Source organism: Cetorhinus maximus, chromosome 14 (assembly GCF_964194155.1).
Source record: "Cetorhinus maximus chromosome 14, sCetMax3.hap1.1, whole genome shotgun sequence".
NCBI lineage: Eukaryota > Metazoa > Chordata > Chondrichthyes > Lamniformes > Cetorhinidae > Cetorhinus > Cetorhinus maximus.
This window is the reverse complement of record NC_135892.1, coordinates 17,378,832-17,395,786: the sequence shown is the minus strand read 5'-3', so window position 1 is coordinate 17,395,786 and position 16,955 is coordinate 17,378,832. Positions and strand designations below refer to the sequence as shown.

The 16,955-nt window shown below is 44.9% G+C and overlaps 1 protein-coding gene across 1 annotated transcript in view; it reads right to left on the bottom strand.

Moving 5' to 3' along the window:
• Positions 1-16,955, bottom strand: part of syne1b (spectrin repeat containing, nuclear envelope 1b) — a 447,660-nt gene that overhangs the window by 388,627 nt on the left and 42,078 nt on the right. Inside the window, exons 10-16 of the mRNA XM_078556589.1 lie at positions 12,068-12,175; positions 10,375-10,512; positions 9,091-9,255; positions 5,810-5,922; positions 4,444-4,612; positions 1,254-1,350; positions 925-1,127 (exon numbers count right to left, since the gene is read on the bottom strand). Coding sequence (XP_078412715.1) covers positions 925-1,127; positions 1,254-1,350; positions 4,444-4,612; positions 5,810-5,922; positions 9,091-9,255; positions 10,375-10,512; positions 12,068-12,175 — 993 coding nt within the window. The remainder of the gene's footprint in view (positions 1-924; positions 1,128-1,253; positions 1,351-4,443; positions 4,613-5,809; positions 5,923-9,090; positions 9,256-10,374; positions 10,513-12,067; positions 12,176-16,955) is intronic.

Sequence of the window (16,955 nt, the reverse complement as noted above, 5' to 3'; positions counted from 1 at the left end):
CAAGAAAGCGCTTGTTGGGTGTCCCCGCATCTAAATAGAAGGTTAATTTGAAGAGCCTCCTTGTAGGCCCACAGTTGGGCGCCATGGTGATTAATTCAATCTGGGCTGCAGTCGGTTTTGTGGGCGGGGTCAGCTTCCAGCCAATCTTTTTAAAAGCAGACTGCGGAAACTCAATTTGTACTGAAAGAGATTTGCCTTTGAAATATCTCGGTCTTTTGAGCTGATTTGACTGATATTGGGTGAACTAAGCTCTATCCTTAGAAGTTTACTGTTTACAGACAAAGTCCTTGATTTTGCTGTAGGGTATCTGAACAGAAGTACAAAGTAGACTATGAGTTGACTTACCCCAGTGAGAGCTACTGATCCTGAATCTCTTTCAAATGCTAGACTCACCCCAAGTCTTCACTCTCAGATATCATCATATATATTCCAGCATGATTATAAATGTGTCATATCCAACACACACTTCACACAATGTGTACAAGGGAGTTGATTCTTTACTGATCCCTGTATCCACTTGCTATTACTACTGGATAAACTTGCTGTTACCCCAACACGAGCTCACTATTATCCCATCAGCTCACTATTGCCTTATACCAGCTCACAATTTTCCCTATACCAGTTCATCATTAGCCTACATTCGTTCACTATTAACACTGTATTGACTCATTCTTCCCCTATACAAGCCCACCACTGACCCTTCCCACTCACCATTGCCCCACCCCTGCTCATTATCCAATGCCTTCTCACTATTTTGCCTCCTGGAGCTCACCATTGCCCTTGTACCAGTTCACTTTGTCATGATGCTGATCATTAAGCTGTTTAAAACAAGAATTATAAAACTGGATGTCTCTACATTCTACAGTGGCAGTGTATCAATCAGAGCTCTACAGATTTTACTAACGTCATATGATCATGTTTTACCTTCTTGGCAAGTTCTGGTTGATTCAGCATCTTCTCTGCGTCTTCCAGCCAGGCCTGTAGGCCTCCCACTGTATTAGTGTACTTGTCCCAGTTGGTGACCACCTCTTCCAGCATGCTCCTGACACTGCGCACCTCCACAGATAGATTGCGCCACTGGACCATCGAATCGGTCAGGAACTTGTTGACATTCTCTCTCTCTTCAGCTACAGGAACAGAAATAACAGGGTAAGATCCCGAACAGTGGGACAGAGAAATTGGGCGAGGATGTCGCTTGTCAGAACATTCACGCGGCACGGGAAGAGGGATAACGTTAACAAGCGGCCTGTTACCTGAATCCTCAACTTTCAAATAGGCATCAGCCGCTTGCTTCAGAGACTGGAAGGTGACCTCATAGTGTCCAAAAAACTTGTTGCCCTCGACAAATGCCTTCAGAGAAAGATCAAAGATGTCAACGAGATTTGGGTGGCCCTTACACAAATCACTAAAAGGTCGTAGGAACAAAAAGTAATTTTAAATATGACTAATGGATTAAAAGCAAAATACTGCGGATGCTGGGAATCTGAAATAGAAACAGGAAATGCTGGAAAAACTCAGGTGTGGCAGCATTTGTGGAGAGAGAAACGGAGTTAACGTTTTGAGTCTGTACGTACTTCTCTTTAGCTCTGAAGAAGAGTCATGCGGTCTTAAACGACTAATGGGTTGTTGCCTTTATCTCAAGAGGGGGTGCAAAGGGGAGGAAATGAAGTTTCAGTTGTGCAGAATCTCAATAGGCTTTTGGGGCAGAGTGTTCTAGATTTCCAGTACTCTTGATGTGAAGAAGTGCTTCCTGACATCATCCCTGAATGACCTAGCTCTAATATTAAGGTTAAACCTCCTTGTTCTGAACTCCCCCACCAGAGGAAATAGTTTCTCTCTATCTACCCTATTGTCAGGGGTCTAAGACCTCATTCTATACTTTTATAAAATATATATGTATATATTATAAGTATATGTATCATCCTGGCTAATCTATAAAATTATTTTTCTTAAAAATTGACAAAGCCTTTAAAGTGACTGAAGATATGGTTGGCTTTGACTCTCACAAAAGGAATTTTTGGCCTTCAGAACAGCAGCAAACTCGTTATCTCTAAAGAGGTACTAATGCCTCTGTGATTGCGGAGATCAAATCCCCAGGACTGGAACAAAGACCCTTTACATCTCTAAAGCCAGGCCCCTGGCCAATGGAGACAATTCGTCTGTGAGGGCAAAAGGACCCGGAAACCTCTGTTGAACTTATTAATGGGTGAAACATTAACCATCTCAAGAAGCCGGACCAGGAATATACATCCTTTGTCCAAACCAAGGTGGAGAAGTGGGAGTCATGCCACATGACACCCCAGCCCCACCCCCAGGCTGAAAGAACCTGTAATATTGCCTTGTGGAGCTGAAAAAAGGCAGACTGCCATTTCCCATCTAGCAGGCAGCAGCAGAAAAAGGGCTGGATCCATATTTTTGATTACCTAGCTCTCCACCTACACTGTTTTCTACTGGAACTTCTGAACACCTGTACCAGTGCCTTAAAGACTAATTCATCTCTATGTGCCTCTCCCATTGTGAAAGTCATTGTGAGGAGTGAATTATTCAGCATCAGTCTTCAGCCTGCTGATTCTATGAAGGGATACACCCTTGGACTTTGATTCTGGACTCTGGGCTCACGTGAAACAATAATTCTTATCTTCTCTGTGGTCTTCGCCCTGTACCTCTTTCTTTCCCTTATCCCTCTTTTATTGTATGAATGTACTGGGGTGGGGGATATGTAGTGACAGCCCCTCCCACATTTTTGAGTGGCTGTAAAATTAACCCTTTTAGTTCACCCTACCCTGAGTTTGCTGTGGAGTTATTAATAGAGGATTGGATCACAGCAAAACTGAGGGGTTGGGAAAATATGCCAGCAGATATAAAGGGGGGAAATCAAAAATCAAAAACACTTTTCTGTTTCCGGACGGGTGGTGAGAGGAGAAATCAGGGCTGTTTAAATTAATCCCCCTCCTGTCTGTAACACCTATCAAATCCTTTGATGATTTTAAACAACTGAATAGATCACCTCTTAATTTTCTATGCTCAAGAATACAAGCTAAGTTATGCAACCTGTCCTATTATTTAACGTTTTTAGCCCCAATATCATTCTGTTGAATCCACACCCCACCCTCTCCGAGGTCACTGTATCCTTCCTGAGGTGCGATGCCCTGAACTGAACACAGTTCTCCAGATAGGATCTAACAAGAGCTTTATGTAACTGACTGAACTCATGATTGCTTATCCAATTAGCACAGCCATTAACAACGTTATAGTACATGTCAGCAATTGGACTATACCTTAATATAATCTACTTTCTCATTTTATCTTTTCTCTTCCCATACCGACTCGCTCAAGAGGCAGACAAAGCATGTGCATATGTCTGTTTCCATAGCTGTTTTCTCCTAGAACAGGTCACTAGCCTGTCGCCAGTGGCTATAGCTTGAGGGGTGCCACTCCACATCAAGCATGGCTGACCAGGAGTCTCCACCCCTCTTACCACCTGCCATAGGCGTATTTGAAGGGTTTACAACATAAGAACATAAGAAATAGGAACAGGAGTAGACCATTCAGCCCCTCGAGCCTGCTCCACCATTCATTAAGATCATGGCTGATCTTGTGTTTCGATTTACACATTCCCAACTACCCCCAATAACCTTTGAGTCCCTTGCCTAACAAGAATCTATCTACCTGTGCCTTAAAAATATTCAATGACCCCGCCTCCACCACCTTCTGAGGCAGAGAATTCCAAAGTTGCACAACCCTCTGAGAGAAAAAAGTTCTCCTCATCTCGGTCCTAAAGGGTGACCTCTAATTTTAAAAGAGTGCCCCCTAGTTCTGGACTCACTCACAAGAGGAAACATCCTTTCGATATCCACTTTGTCAAGGCCGTTCAGGATCCTGTATACTTCAATCAAACACCCCTCGCTCTTCCAAACTCCAGTGGAAACAAGCCCAGTCTGTCCAACCTTTCCTCATAAGACAACCCACTCATTCCAGGTATCAATCTAGTAAACCTCCTTTGAACCACCTCCAATGCATTTACATCCTTCCTTAAATAAGGAGATCAAAACTGCACACAGTATTCGAGGTGCGGTCTCACCGATGCCCTGTATGACTGAAGCATAACATCCCTACTTTTATGTTCAATCCCTCTCGTAGTAAAGGACAGCATTCCATTAGCCTCCATAAGTTGATACTAAACCTGTTTGGCCACGTTATGAACGCACCTTCCTTGGCCATCAAGTCCTGAATGGGACTCGAACCTAGAGCTTCTGGCTCAAAGGCAGGGAGGGTATCCACTGCGCACAAGACTTCCTCCCTTAATACAATATCAGTGAAATATTCTGCATAATAAAATTTCACTGACATATTCCTGATAATATAATTGCACGGAAATATTCCTGATTGTATAATTTCACTGATGTATTGCTGATTATGTAATTTCACTGAAATATTCCTCACAATATAATTTTGGAGGAGATGTTGAACTGATTCTTTCCTGCCATATTTGATGATCCACGATTTGAGTTTGGTTTCGGCGAGGACCAGGAATGCCAGAAGACGATACTTCAACTCTAGGAAGTCCAGCCTTGTTAAATGGAGCTTGGATGCAGTTGTAATGAAATCAAACCTGGAAAGAGGGAGTGAATGTGAGGTTAATGCTAGAAACAGGCCACGGGCAATGGTATAGGTGCATGAAGGTGAACAATTAACATCACTGTTTTCTTAAAGAAAGGAAAAAGTAAGAAAGATTTGCATTTATATAGTGCCTTTTGCGACCTCAGAATGTTCCAAATCTCTTTACAGCCAATTAGGTACATTTTGAGGTGTAGTCGCTGTCATAATGTTGGAAATGCAGCTACTAATTTGCGCACAGCAAGATCCCACAAACCGCTACGTAGTAATGATAGATCACCTGGTTTGTGATCCTGGTTGAGTGATAAATATTGGCCAAGACACCAGGGCAGGGGGCGGTAAGGGCAACTCCTTTTGCATTTCTTCAAAATGGTGCCGTGGGATCTTTGACGTCTACCTGAGAGGGAAGACGGGGGCTCAGTTTAATGTCTCATCTGAAAGATGCTACCTGAGTCAGTATAGCATTCCCTAACTACTACACTAGAGTACCAGCCTAGATTTTGTGCTCAAGCCTCTGGAGTGGGGCTCGAGACCCACAACCTACAGACTCAGAGGTGAGAGTGTTGTCATAGGTTCAACCTACCAGCCTCAAGGAAAATCTACCCAACACTGGAGGTAGGTAGGAAGCGGCCACCAGGTAAGCACCATGGGCTGTCTAAATCAGAGAGCGATGTGGTTTCCAATTTACACTAGTGCTGATATTGCAAAGGATAAATCGAAATAAGAACCAACTATCATCTTGTCTCAACATCATTTGGATGAGTCAACATTCATCCCTCAAAAAAACAACAGGTTATCAGCCCGTTATCTCACTGCTGCCTGTGGGATCTTGCTGTGTGCAAATTAGCTGCTGCGTTTGTCAACATTACAAGAGAGACAACACTTCAAAAGTATCATTGGTCACGAGACTTTGAGACATCTTGAGGACCTATAGCGTGCTATACAAGATCGCGCCTTCCTTTTTTCAGGAGACATCAGTTAGCTATCACCATATACCCAAAATCTCTAAATCAGCCACAGTGCTGGTCCAAAATGTCAAATTCCACAAAGACACTCCAGGACACGCATCAGTCTTCCAGTAAATAACATACTTGAAATTTCGGTGTAATTGCCCATTCCAGTATTTAATCAGGCGCACTGGCTTTCAACCATTGAGTTGATGTGGGTTTACCTAAATTGATATTGTGCTCACCGTTCTGCAGCATCTGCCAGCTGATCCACCGGGATGGGTATCCCATTCACAGATCCTGCCCTGTGGATCTGGTGGAATGTTTGTTTATGACTTTCTAACGCCTTTATCACATCCTGGGGAGGAAACAGATACAAGTCAGTGCGTTAATTCTGAGAAATTATCAAAGCACAAGTTTGATAGTCACTCATTAGTTCTCGTTAATAGGATAAAGCAGCTGCCAAATTTGTTAATAAACTATATCGCTTCAGGATTTGACTCTAGGTGTGACTCCACATGCGACTCCAGGTGTGACTGCACCTTGAGAAGGTGGGCTAGTCTCAGACTAGACCTGGGCTCCACACTGGCTAGTGGGATATCTTCAGATGCTACCAGATAGCATTTGCTCAAGTTGAAACTGAGAGATAGGAAGTGCTGCTCCAGACCTTCGTGAGGTTATAGTCAGTGGTAACACTCTCACCTCCGAGTCAGGAGGTTGTGAGGGTTCAGGCCCCACTCTAGAAACTTGAGTATATAATCGAGGATGACACTCTAGTGCAGCACTCCACCGTCAGAGGTGAGACGTTAAACTGGAGCCCAGTCTGTTCTTGCAGATATAAAGGCCCCAGGGCACTATGTCAAAGAGGAGCTGGCCTCCTGGCCAAGCTTTATCTCGCAACCAAAGACAGCTTAAACTGCTGCTGGTTCTGCACAAATTGGCTGCTGTGCTTGGTTACAAAATAATGTGACTGTGCTTCAAAAGCCATTCATTGGCTGTGAAACACTTTGGGTCATTCTGATAACGTGAAAGACTCTAAACAAATACAAATTCGGCCTCTAATGTTACCAAAGGAACTGCCCTGACTAGAGAGTGCCAGAGTCACCCGCACTGCTGACTCTCAATTGGGATGACCATCGGGTGATATTTTCCCACTAGAAAAATGCACTCTCAGTATGTTCTAGGAGACTAGCTCACTTGAGGTAACAACACAAAGCAGATTCTCTCCCTTTGTCCATGCGGTTAGCATCAGCCTAGACCTATTGGGCTGAATGGCCTGATTCTGGGCTTTAAATTCTGTGCAACACAGGCCTCCACAGAACCGCTACAGTGCAGAAGGAGGCCATTTGGCCCATCGTGTCTGCATCGGCTCTCCGAAGGAGCAACTCACTTAGTTCCATTCTCTCGCCTTCCCCCCATAACCCTGCACATTCTTCCTTTTCAAATAAGGGTCTAGTTCCCTTTTGGATGCTTCAATTGAACCTGCCTCCATCACATTCTCAGGCAGAGCATTCCAAATCCAAACCGCTGGCTGCCTTTTATCATTTTTGCTTCTTTAACTAATTAATTTAAATCTGTGCCCTCTCGTTCTCAATCCTTTCACAAGTGGGAACAGTTTTTCCCCTACCTACTCTGTCCAGATCCTTCATGATTTTTAAAGCCTCTATCAAAAGTCCTTTCTATCTTCTTTTCTCGAAAGAAAACAGTCCTAACTTCTCCAATCCATCTTCATAACCGAAGTTCCTCATCCCTGGAACCAATTTCGTCAAACTGCTGATGTAAGACAACTTAAATCCAGTCTTGTGACCTGACAAAGATTGAACGCATGAGATGTGTTGTTCCACGTGTAAATGATCAATGTGTCTGGTGGGGCCAGTACTGGTTTAATTTAACTCAATGCCAGCTTGCAACTGGTAACAAAATGTACCCAACTTTCACATTCCCTGTGATACACACAAACAGTGGAATGTAAGGAAAACAGAAAATGCTGGAAATACTCAACAGATCTCATAATACATGTAGAGAGAGAAAAGAGTCAACGTATTGGATTTTTAAGCCCCAATTGTCCATTTTCCCCAAGGTGCGATGGGGTAAGCAGGGCTAGCCACCCACAAGTGGCAGGTAGCTTATTAAAGTGTGCAAAGGCTTTTTGAGGCCTATTGGCCACGGCTGGAGTTTTCCAGTCAACCTCCAGGTCTCTGAGGCAGTAGAATGGGGGACCATGCTCCAGGCAAGCTTTGGAGCCCTCCCTGCCTGCCTGGCTGGCTTCTGCATCAACCCTAGGCCGCTCTGTGGAAGGGTACCCCACCACCCCCTCAGCGGTGGCCAGGCTGCGAATAAGGTCTTTTATTGTGTTTAGATTTAAAAATCTGGAGAGGATGCACCTCCATTTTTGGGCACCCTCTCCCTCACTTACCTTGAATAGCATCCTGCTGCTGCTTCAGTGCTGGAGGGCCTCCTATTGGCCCTCCACCTTCGAGAGTCCACCCATCATCACAGGATCTTTACAGTGCAGAAGGAGGCCATTCGGCCCATCAAGTCTGCACTGGCTCTCTGAAAGAGCCTTCTATCTAATCCCACTCCCCTGCCTTATCCCTGTAACCTTGCACATTCTCTTTTTTCAGATAGCAATCCAATTCTTTTTTGAATACCTTGATCAAACATGCTTCCACCACTCTCTCAGAAAATTCCTTCCAGTCTCCAACCACCCTCTGGGTGAAAAAAGTTTTCCTCACATCACTTTTACTCCTTCTGCCAATTATTTTGAATCTGTGCCCTCTAGTTCTTGACGCTCGCTTGGATGGGAACAGTTTCTCACTATTTACTCTGTCCATACCCCTCAGGATCTTGAATGCCTCTCTCAAGTCTCCCCTCAGCCTTCTTTCCTCCAAGGAAAACAGTCCCAACCTCTCCAATCTATCCTCATAGCTACAGTTCTTCATCCCTGGAACCATTCTTGTGAATCTCCTCTGTGCTCTCTCCAATACCTTCACATCCTTCCCCAAGTATGGCACCCAGAACTGGACACAGTATTCCAGATGAGGCCTAACTAGTGTCTTATCCATCCTCAACTGGGCAGCGAGCTTGTCCTTTGGCCATTGACTAATTTGGGAAAGATCACAAGTAAGCGAGTGTTCCCCACACAGTGCGAGCTCCTGAGCCCTACTTAAGCATGACAGAGGGGTCCTGAAACCCCTAGGTTAAATATAACCCAACAATTCTGATCAACAGCTCTTCATCAGAGTGTAATGACTGTCATTCCAGTTATATCCAATAGGAATGGCTCTGCCATTCCCATAATATTCCCGTTATTCCACACTATATATTACTCTGCAATCATTATTCAGGAAGTCCTGAACAAGTCTGGTTCGGATAAGATTTTATGATTAATGGTAGTGAACCACCAGGGAATCGGGATTGCGGGTTGTCTGATGGGTGCTCCCATGGAGGGAGACCTGGCACTGCCCAGCGATGTATCCTAACAAACACCCCAGCACCCCCTCCGCCTTCCCCACCACCCTCTCACCTTATGTTGTTCCAGTTTCCTGTGGATGATGTTGGCTGTTTCGTCGTGCGCTTGCTGAATTACAATTTCTTCCCCGAGAATAGCCTCCACTCTGTGCAGCCACGCCCCAATGGTGCCCAGAGGGCCAGGGAGTGATTTGTCCAGAATGATGTGCCAATCGAGAAGCTGAGGAAGACAAAGCAAACATTAGACTTGCTTCCTATTAGATATCAAATGGTCTCATTGCAAGCAGATGAAGTGCGACTTGGTTCTGTGTAGGTAGTACAACCTTGTCGCCCATGAGCAGCACACATAGCCCCTGGCTACAACCCTTTGCCCTAACTCATGGTGATATTTAGAAGATGTACTTGCTTGGGAGAGAGTAAAGGTACATTATGAAGTATGTGAAAGGCGGCGAGAGAGAGAATTTTCAAAACTCCAACCCTGCCAATAATGGGGGAACAACTCCGACTGTCTGCTTGGTGGAAGAAGTTCAATCACAATGAGAAATAAATGTGGGGAGAAAGAGTTCTTTCCCACTTTTGTAGTCACATATATTCTAAACAGTCGACATCAGAGAGGCTGGTAATTTCATTACAGCTTAACTCAGTGGGTAGCACTCTTGCTAGGAGGTTGTGGGTTCAAGAAGAGTGAGAGGTGATATCTTATTGAAACATGTAAGATCCTGAGGGACTTGGCAGGGTGGATGCTGAGAGGATGTTTCTCCTTGTAGGGGAGACTAGAACTAAGGGACACAGTTAAAAAATAAGAGGTCTCCCATTAAAGGCAGAGATGAGAAGAATGTTTTACTCTTAGCCGGTTGTGAGTCTTTATAACTCTCTTCCCCGGAAAGCGGTGCAGGCAGAGTCCTTGAATATTTTTGAGGCAGTGGTAGATAGATTCTTAACTAACAAAGGAGTCAAAGGTTATCGGGGGTAGGCCGAATGTGGAGTTGAGGCCACAATCAGATCAGCCATGATCTTACTGAATGGTGGAGCAGGCTCAAGGGGCTGAATGGCCTACTCCTGCTTCTCATTCATCCAACTCCAGGCACTAGCTCCAATGTGAGGACAGAATGAAAATTCAATAGCAGCGGTTCACACGGCAACGTGTATGCAAAGTCTCGGACCATCTAGAGGGGTGCGAGTTACATAACTAACACCTATCTCAAAAAGGGCCACATTTAATGCACTTATCCCAACGGGGAACCATCACACAGCACAACAAACAAATTACAACAAAAGCAGCAGAAAAAGGGAAAGACTGACGTAAGTGAGACTTTGCAGAGTCACTCTGATAACTTACTCTGGCCGACACTCTCTCCCATATCTGCTTCACTGTAACCTGATCCAGGGACAGTTTTCCATCTTTCTGTGCGGGCTGAATTAATGCTTCGACATGCTTCTTTTTAGCTTCATACTGACCTCGAAAACTCTTAAACAACTAAGGAAAAATATGTACAAAATTATATACATAAAACAGAGCAATGATACCATACCCAAAAATATATATCCAGAGTGAAACGGTTGCTAAGAACCCTCAGTCTGACTTCCTGCTTAGCAGCCATTCTCGAGCAGGTTTTGTAATTATTCGAGGTTGGCCTGTTAAATCAGGAATAGCTCTACCAGTCGAAAATAAAACTGCAACAGCCAACCATCGATATGAAAGCCTACCTTTCACTCCCGTACCCCTTTCCCACCTCTCCACCCCTCCCGTACTCCCCTCCCTCCACACCTCTCACTGCAGAATAATTGGGTGGTCAGAGGTGATGGGGATATGTTTCAAATTCAATCTCAGGAAAAGACCAGCATTTAGAGCCCATTCCAGTTACTCTTGAGAAGGTGATGGTGGGCCTTCCTCTTGACCGACTACAGCCTGTGTAGTGAAGATGCTCCCAGAGCGTTATTAGGCTGGGAGTCCCAGGATTTTGACCAAGAATGATATATGTCCTAGTTAGACGGTATATGTCACTTGGAGGGGAACATGAAGCTGATGATCTCCGTATCAGCCTGATGCCCTTGTCCTTCTAGCTGATGTAGATCACGGGTTTGGGATCAACTACCAAAGAAGCTTTGGCAAGTTGTTGCTGTGCATCCTGCAGCCACAGTGCGCTAGTGGTGGAGGGAGAGTCAATGGTTAGGATGGCAAATTGGTCGGCCAGGCAAACTGCTATACCCTGGAGAACGTCGAGCTGTTCGAGCATTGTTGCAGCTGCACTCATACAGGAAAGTGGAGCGTAGTCCATCACAAATAAAGGTACAGAAAAGGGGAGGATCCCAGCTAGGATTCATCCAGTGAGTTCAGTCCTGGTCTGAGTTGACTGGTCTCAGCTGGTGCGGTGCTACGTCTGTCTTCAACAACCCCTGGGTCATTTTGGATAGGGAGTTCCCACTCCAGATCAGTTTCTTGCTAGAAGTTCTAGCAGGTAGACGCGGCTGTCAATGGCTCTCCCCATCTCATGGTCAATTAACCTGAGGACCACTCAACACCGAGATAAACACATCTCGACCATATGGATGGCGGGGGGGGATGGGGGCGGGTGTTGAAGGTCCACTGTGGCCCAGCAAGGAGACAACACCCACCGAGGGGAATGAGAGAAAACTGGCAAGAACTTTAGGGACATGAGGCCACTCAGCCCCTTGAGCCTTCTCCGAAATTGAGTTAGATCATGGCTGACTTGTACATCAGCTCCATTTAGCTGCCATATCCCTTGATATCATGACCCAACAATAATCTATGGATCTTAGTCTTTGAAGTTTTAACTGAGCTCCAAAATCCACTGCCATTTGGGGGAGAGGGTTGTAAATTCCTACCTTCCAATGAAAAGGTACTTCCTGGTTTCACACCTGACCTAACTCTAATTTTAAGGTTATGCCCCCACTCCCCCACCTTATTCAGGATTCTCATGGGGAAATTGTTTCTCCCCATCTCGCCTGACAAGGTTCAAAAGGAATTGATTGGGTTACCCCTCAAAAGGGGGTGGAAGATTCAGACTCACCCGGTATCGTTCCTGCAGTCCTGCTTCAGCTACTTGCATCCTTGTGATGTCTCGTTCAAACTGTTCCAGCCAAGCTTTTGCCTCTCTCAGCATCAGTCTGTCCTCTCGCTGACAGAACACAAAATAGTGAAAGATGGTGCTGTAAGTAATTAGAGGCTGAACAATGGCAGAAGCAAAATGTTCAACCCTTCCAGAATCATGATAGGGTTCCCCTTGTCCTCGCTTTCCACCTCAACATCTTCCGCATTTAACTGATCGTCTTCTGCCATTTCCGCCACCTCCTGTGTGATGCCACCACCAAGCACATCTTCCCCTCCCCTCTCAGCCTTCAAAAGGGACCATTCCCTCCCTGACAGCCTGGTCCACTCCTCGATCAGCCCCAGCACCCTCTGTCGTCCCCACGGCACCTTTCGGTACACACTCAGGGGATGATACACCTGCCCTTTTGCCTCCTCCCTTCTCACCATCCAAGGCTCCAAACAATGCTTTCAGGTGACAAGGCGATTTACTTGTACTTCTTTCCATTTTATGTACTTTGTTCACTGCTCACGATGTGATCTCCGCCCCCCCGGCGGTGAATCTGCTATTCCCATTTATACCTCCTCTAGACACATCTTTTGTTTCTTTACTTGTCCCATTATCAACTCTTTTTGCCTCATATCTTCATCCCTTTCGTCATTTAATCTCTGCTGACTTCCACCCTTTCTTTTCCATTTTCTTTCCTCACCCTACCTCCTTTCCCTGACTTGCTTAAACATCTTTAAGCACTACCAGTTCTGACAAAGGGTCACTAACCTGAAATGTTAACTCTGCTTCTCTCTCCACAGATGCTGCTAGACCTGCAGAGTATTTCTGGAATTTTCTGTTTTTGTTACTGTCTATTCCCAGTTGCATTCGCTCAAACCTAAATTCACAATGTTGCATAATCCTTTTGTGAAGCCTTAGGTAAACTTCACTGATTATTGTGAATGACACAGATGCTGTCATAAAGAGATATTAATGTCTATAATGTTATTAGAAATTATTTTTTAAAATAGTGTGGTCTGTGCCTACGTGTGTGTCTTAATTGGATTAAAACCAGCTAGTCTGGGTGTTTTGACATACAGTAGTTTTGAGATGTTAATTAGATAAATGTAAGGAGGGTAGAAGGTAAAGTGTAAATTTGCATTTGTTAGAATCCATTCAAGACTGTGGGTGAAATCTTGCACCTAGCTAGAAGACGCCAAGCAACGTGTTTATTTTTTTTCCAGCTTACTAATAGAATTGGTGGGATGAAAGGATGTTATTGTTAGAGGAAGTAAAGTTAAAAGCCGAGTGATACAATAGAAAATTTACATTCAAAGAGAAAGATATGTATAAAGGAGAAAGGAGATTGTGTGTAAGGTAGAGGCATTTTATGATCCAACAAGTATGAGAAGGCTCCAGCCTGTGAGCCTCAAGTCTGTCTGCAAGGACCCAGAGCTGAAAGAAACTCATTTTGAATGCAAATGTCCAGGATGTGCTTTCCCAGAGGTCTGTTAAATCTATGAGTTTTACTGTTGCCTTACGAGGGGTGTAATTGAGAGTCAGATTAATTAGGGGATTTATGTAGTTATTACAGTAATTTTGTAGACATATGTATATGGTTACAATCCTTCTTGTATTAATAAATGTTTAATTTAGTTTTATAAAAAACCTCTTGAGACTCGATGGTCTTAATAGTACTGAATTCAAACCTGCATCTTGAAATATACAAATTGCAAAAAATGGGTTATGACAGTTGTTTCAAGTTCCCCTGTGGGATTTGAGCAACTCAGCCTTTACCATCGGCTGTGTCATAATAGGTGCAACTTCACGAGAGGATTTCAGAAACATTTACCAATGAGAATGATCAAAGATATCGAGAGAACTTGGCACCAGTCTAAGCATATATGGCACAGCAAACAGGAAAGCCAGTCCATGTGACACATCTAGAGTGCTTGATCTTGCATTTAGGCCCCATGTCTTGATAAATTTGCATCTAGAAAGGCAAGGGCAGCAGGCGCATGGGAACACCACCACCTGCAAGCTCCCCTCCTGACTTGCAACTACATCGCCGTTCCTTCACTATCGCTGGATCAAAATCCTGGAACTCCCACCCTAACAGCACTGTGGGTGTACCTAAACCACATGGACTACAGCGGTTCAAGAAGGCAGCTCATCCCCACCTTCTCAAGGGCAATTAGGGATGGGTAACAAATGATGGCCCAGCCAGCGACGCCCACATCCCATGAAAGAAAAAAAAATTCTCAAAATGTACACATTTTAGTATCAATGCTTTCTGACAGGATGATTATTAATCGTTCAGTCTTGCAGTGCAAACGCACAAAAATAATACCAGAAATTTGGAAAGCTGCATGCTACTGTGCAAGAATAATGCCAAGTACAGGATGGTGCCCGTAACTCTCATGAACTCAAGTTTTTACTCACTTCAGCAACAATAATTTGCACTTGTATAAAGCCTTAGTGCAGTATGCGTCCCAAAGGTATTTCACAGGAGCATTATCAGAAAACATTTAACGCCAAGTCACTTAAGGATGACTAAACGCTTGGTAGGTTATAAGGAGAATGTTAGAGGAGAGAGAGGTAGAGAGTTTCGGGCCTTGGCAGCTGAAGACACAGCCACCAACTGTGGGATGAAAGAAATTGAGGTCAGAATTGGAGGAAAACAAGAGTTCTTGGAGGTGTTGGGCTGGAGAGGGTTGCAGCAATAGGGAGGGGAAAGGTTGTGAAGGAATTTGAAATCAAGGATGATATTTTTAAATTTGGGGCAGTGCTAAACCAGGGGCCAATGTAGGCCAGCGAGTAGAGGGGTACTGAGCAAATGGGATGATGCTGCGAGCTAGGATACAGGCAGCAGAGTTTTGGATACGCTCAAGTTTAAGGAAGTAATCTACTTGAGTATAAAGCTTGAGGGTCCAGGTTACCTGTGGAAAAGTGCTCCATTTATAAACCACTTAGACTTCAAGTCCAAACCATCAAAAATATTGTTGGAACTTCTTTTCTTTTAAAATGCCGCATGAATAAAATGTTTTAGACTCCAGATATAAAACTCAGGACAGATAGATTGAATGGTCCAAGTTTTGTTTAATCACAAGAGAAGGATTTTGGACAGTTGCAGTGATTTTAAGGCTTACATCAGGGAGGGAATGCTCATCAACAATCAGCTTCAGACAGATGAAAGAAGCCGAGATTGGTAGGCACAATGGGCTGAATTTTTCCCCCGTTGTGGGGGTGAAGTTGATGGGCGGGTACGTACGGGCATGCTTCCGATCAGAGGCGCGGCGCCATTTTACGTGGGCGGGCCAATTAAGGCCCGCCCAGCGTGACGTCCGCAGGGAAGTGCTATGCGTTCCCTGTGCGGGCAGGGGGGGCGGAATCCCTGAGGCTAAGTGCAGCCTCAGAGTGATCAGCTCTGCTCTCAAAAATATTAAAAATAGAAAAAAAAAATTCCCTGACATGTCCCCTCATGTGACAATGTCACACGAGTTGTGACATGTCCATAATTTTTACAAAATCTTTATTTAAATTTTTTAAAGCCTACATGAAGCCTCATCCCGCCCGTGGATAAGGTTTCATGTTTTTTCTAGTTCCCGCCAGGGCTCCTGGCCTGCCCGCCAACCTTAAGGTTGGACAGGCAGGTCCTTTAATTGCTTAATTGATCCTGACAATGGCCTCAACTGGCCATTGACAGGTCGGCGGGCCCGCAGTTGATTTGGCTGCGCTCCCGCCTTCCTGAAAATTTAAATCGGGCACGGTGACATCAGGAGTTCCCCCCAACGTCACCGCGCGTCATTTTACGCATCGGTGAGTGGACCCCGCCCCCGCTCGCCGACTCGTAAAATTCTGCCCAATGTGTTTAAAATATGGCTGGGCCCCGATGGGAACAAATAAGAGTGACCATGGGATTGAGTTTTAGTATCATCACTGTTCAGTCCTGTCCTTGACGGATTGGTTCAGATGCTGAATCATACTCCTGATGTGACACGACAACTAGCTTCTTCACCTGGGGGAAGAGCTGTGAACTGAGGAGACTTGGTTGCTCTTCCGTAACTTTGGCAGAAATATACGTCTGTGGGTGAACAGGATCGGGATCTGCCAAGATGCTCCCTGCAGTTATGTGGCCCGTCAACAATTAGCATAGAGACCTACATCTGAACAATATCAGCCACGACTCAGTGGCAGCACTTTCACCTGTGTCCGAAGGTGTGGGTTCAACCCCCACTCCAGAGACGTTAAGTACACAATCCAGGCAGACCTCGAAGTGCAGTGCCGCACTGTGGGAGATGCTGCTTTTCGAAGAAAAGCAGGGGACTCCTGGCCAATATCTGTTCCTGAGCATACTATAGTGAAGCAGATTCCTCCTCCTCCTCCTTCAGGTACTTCCAGCGGATTGGTCCATGATTATGTTTGGCAAAGTATTGCAGTGGTTTGCCATTGCCTTCTGCACTTTGGCTGGCCAGGAAACTCTCCTACTTTCACCGCCTGCTTATTGGAAAGATTTACCAGCTGATAATTAACCTGACTGGCCACGTTATGAACGCACCACCCGTGGCCATCATGGCCCAGAGTTAGGGGAGTTGCCACTGCGCCACAAGACCTCCCTTCTAAAGCAGATTATCTGACCATTATCACATTGTTGTTTTTGGGACCTTGTTGTGCAGAAATTAGCTTCCGTGTTTCAATGTAAAACGTGTTGGGAGGTCTTGAAGTTGTAAAAGCACTGTACGAATGCAAGTTCTTTCTTTAACATTGCAGATAGCGATGCATTTACTCAGGGAGATAGTGGTACATTTACCGAGACAAGGAGGCTTCCCAATTTCATTTCAATTTGAAACAAAGAGTACGAAAGCAAGGAAGTAACGCTAAA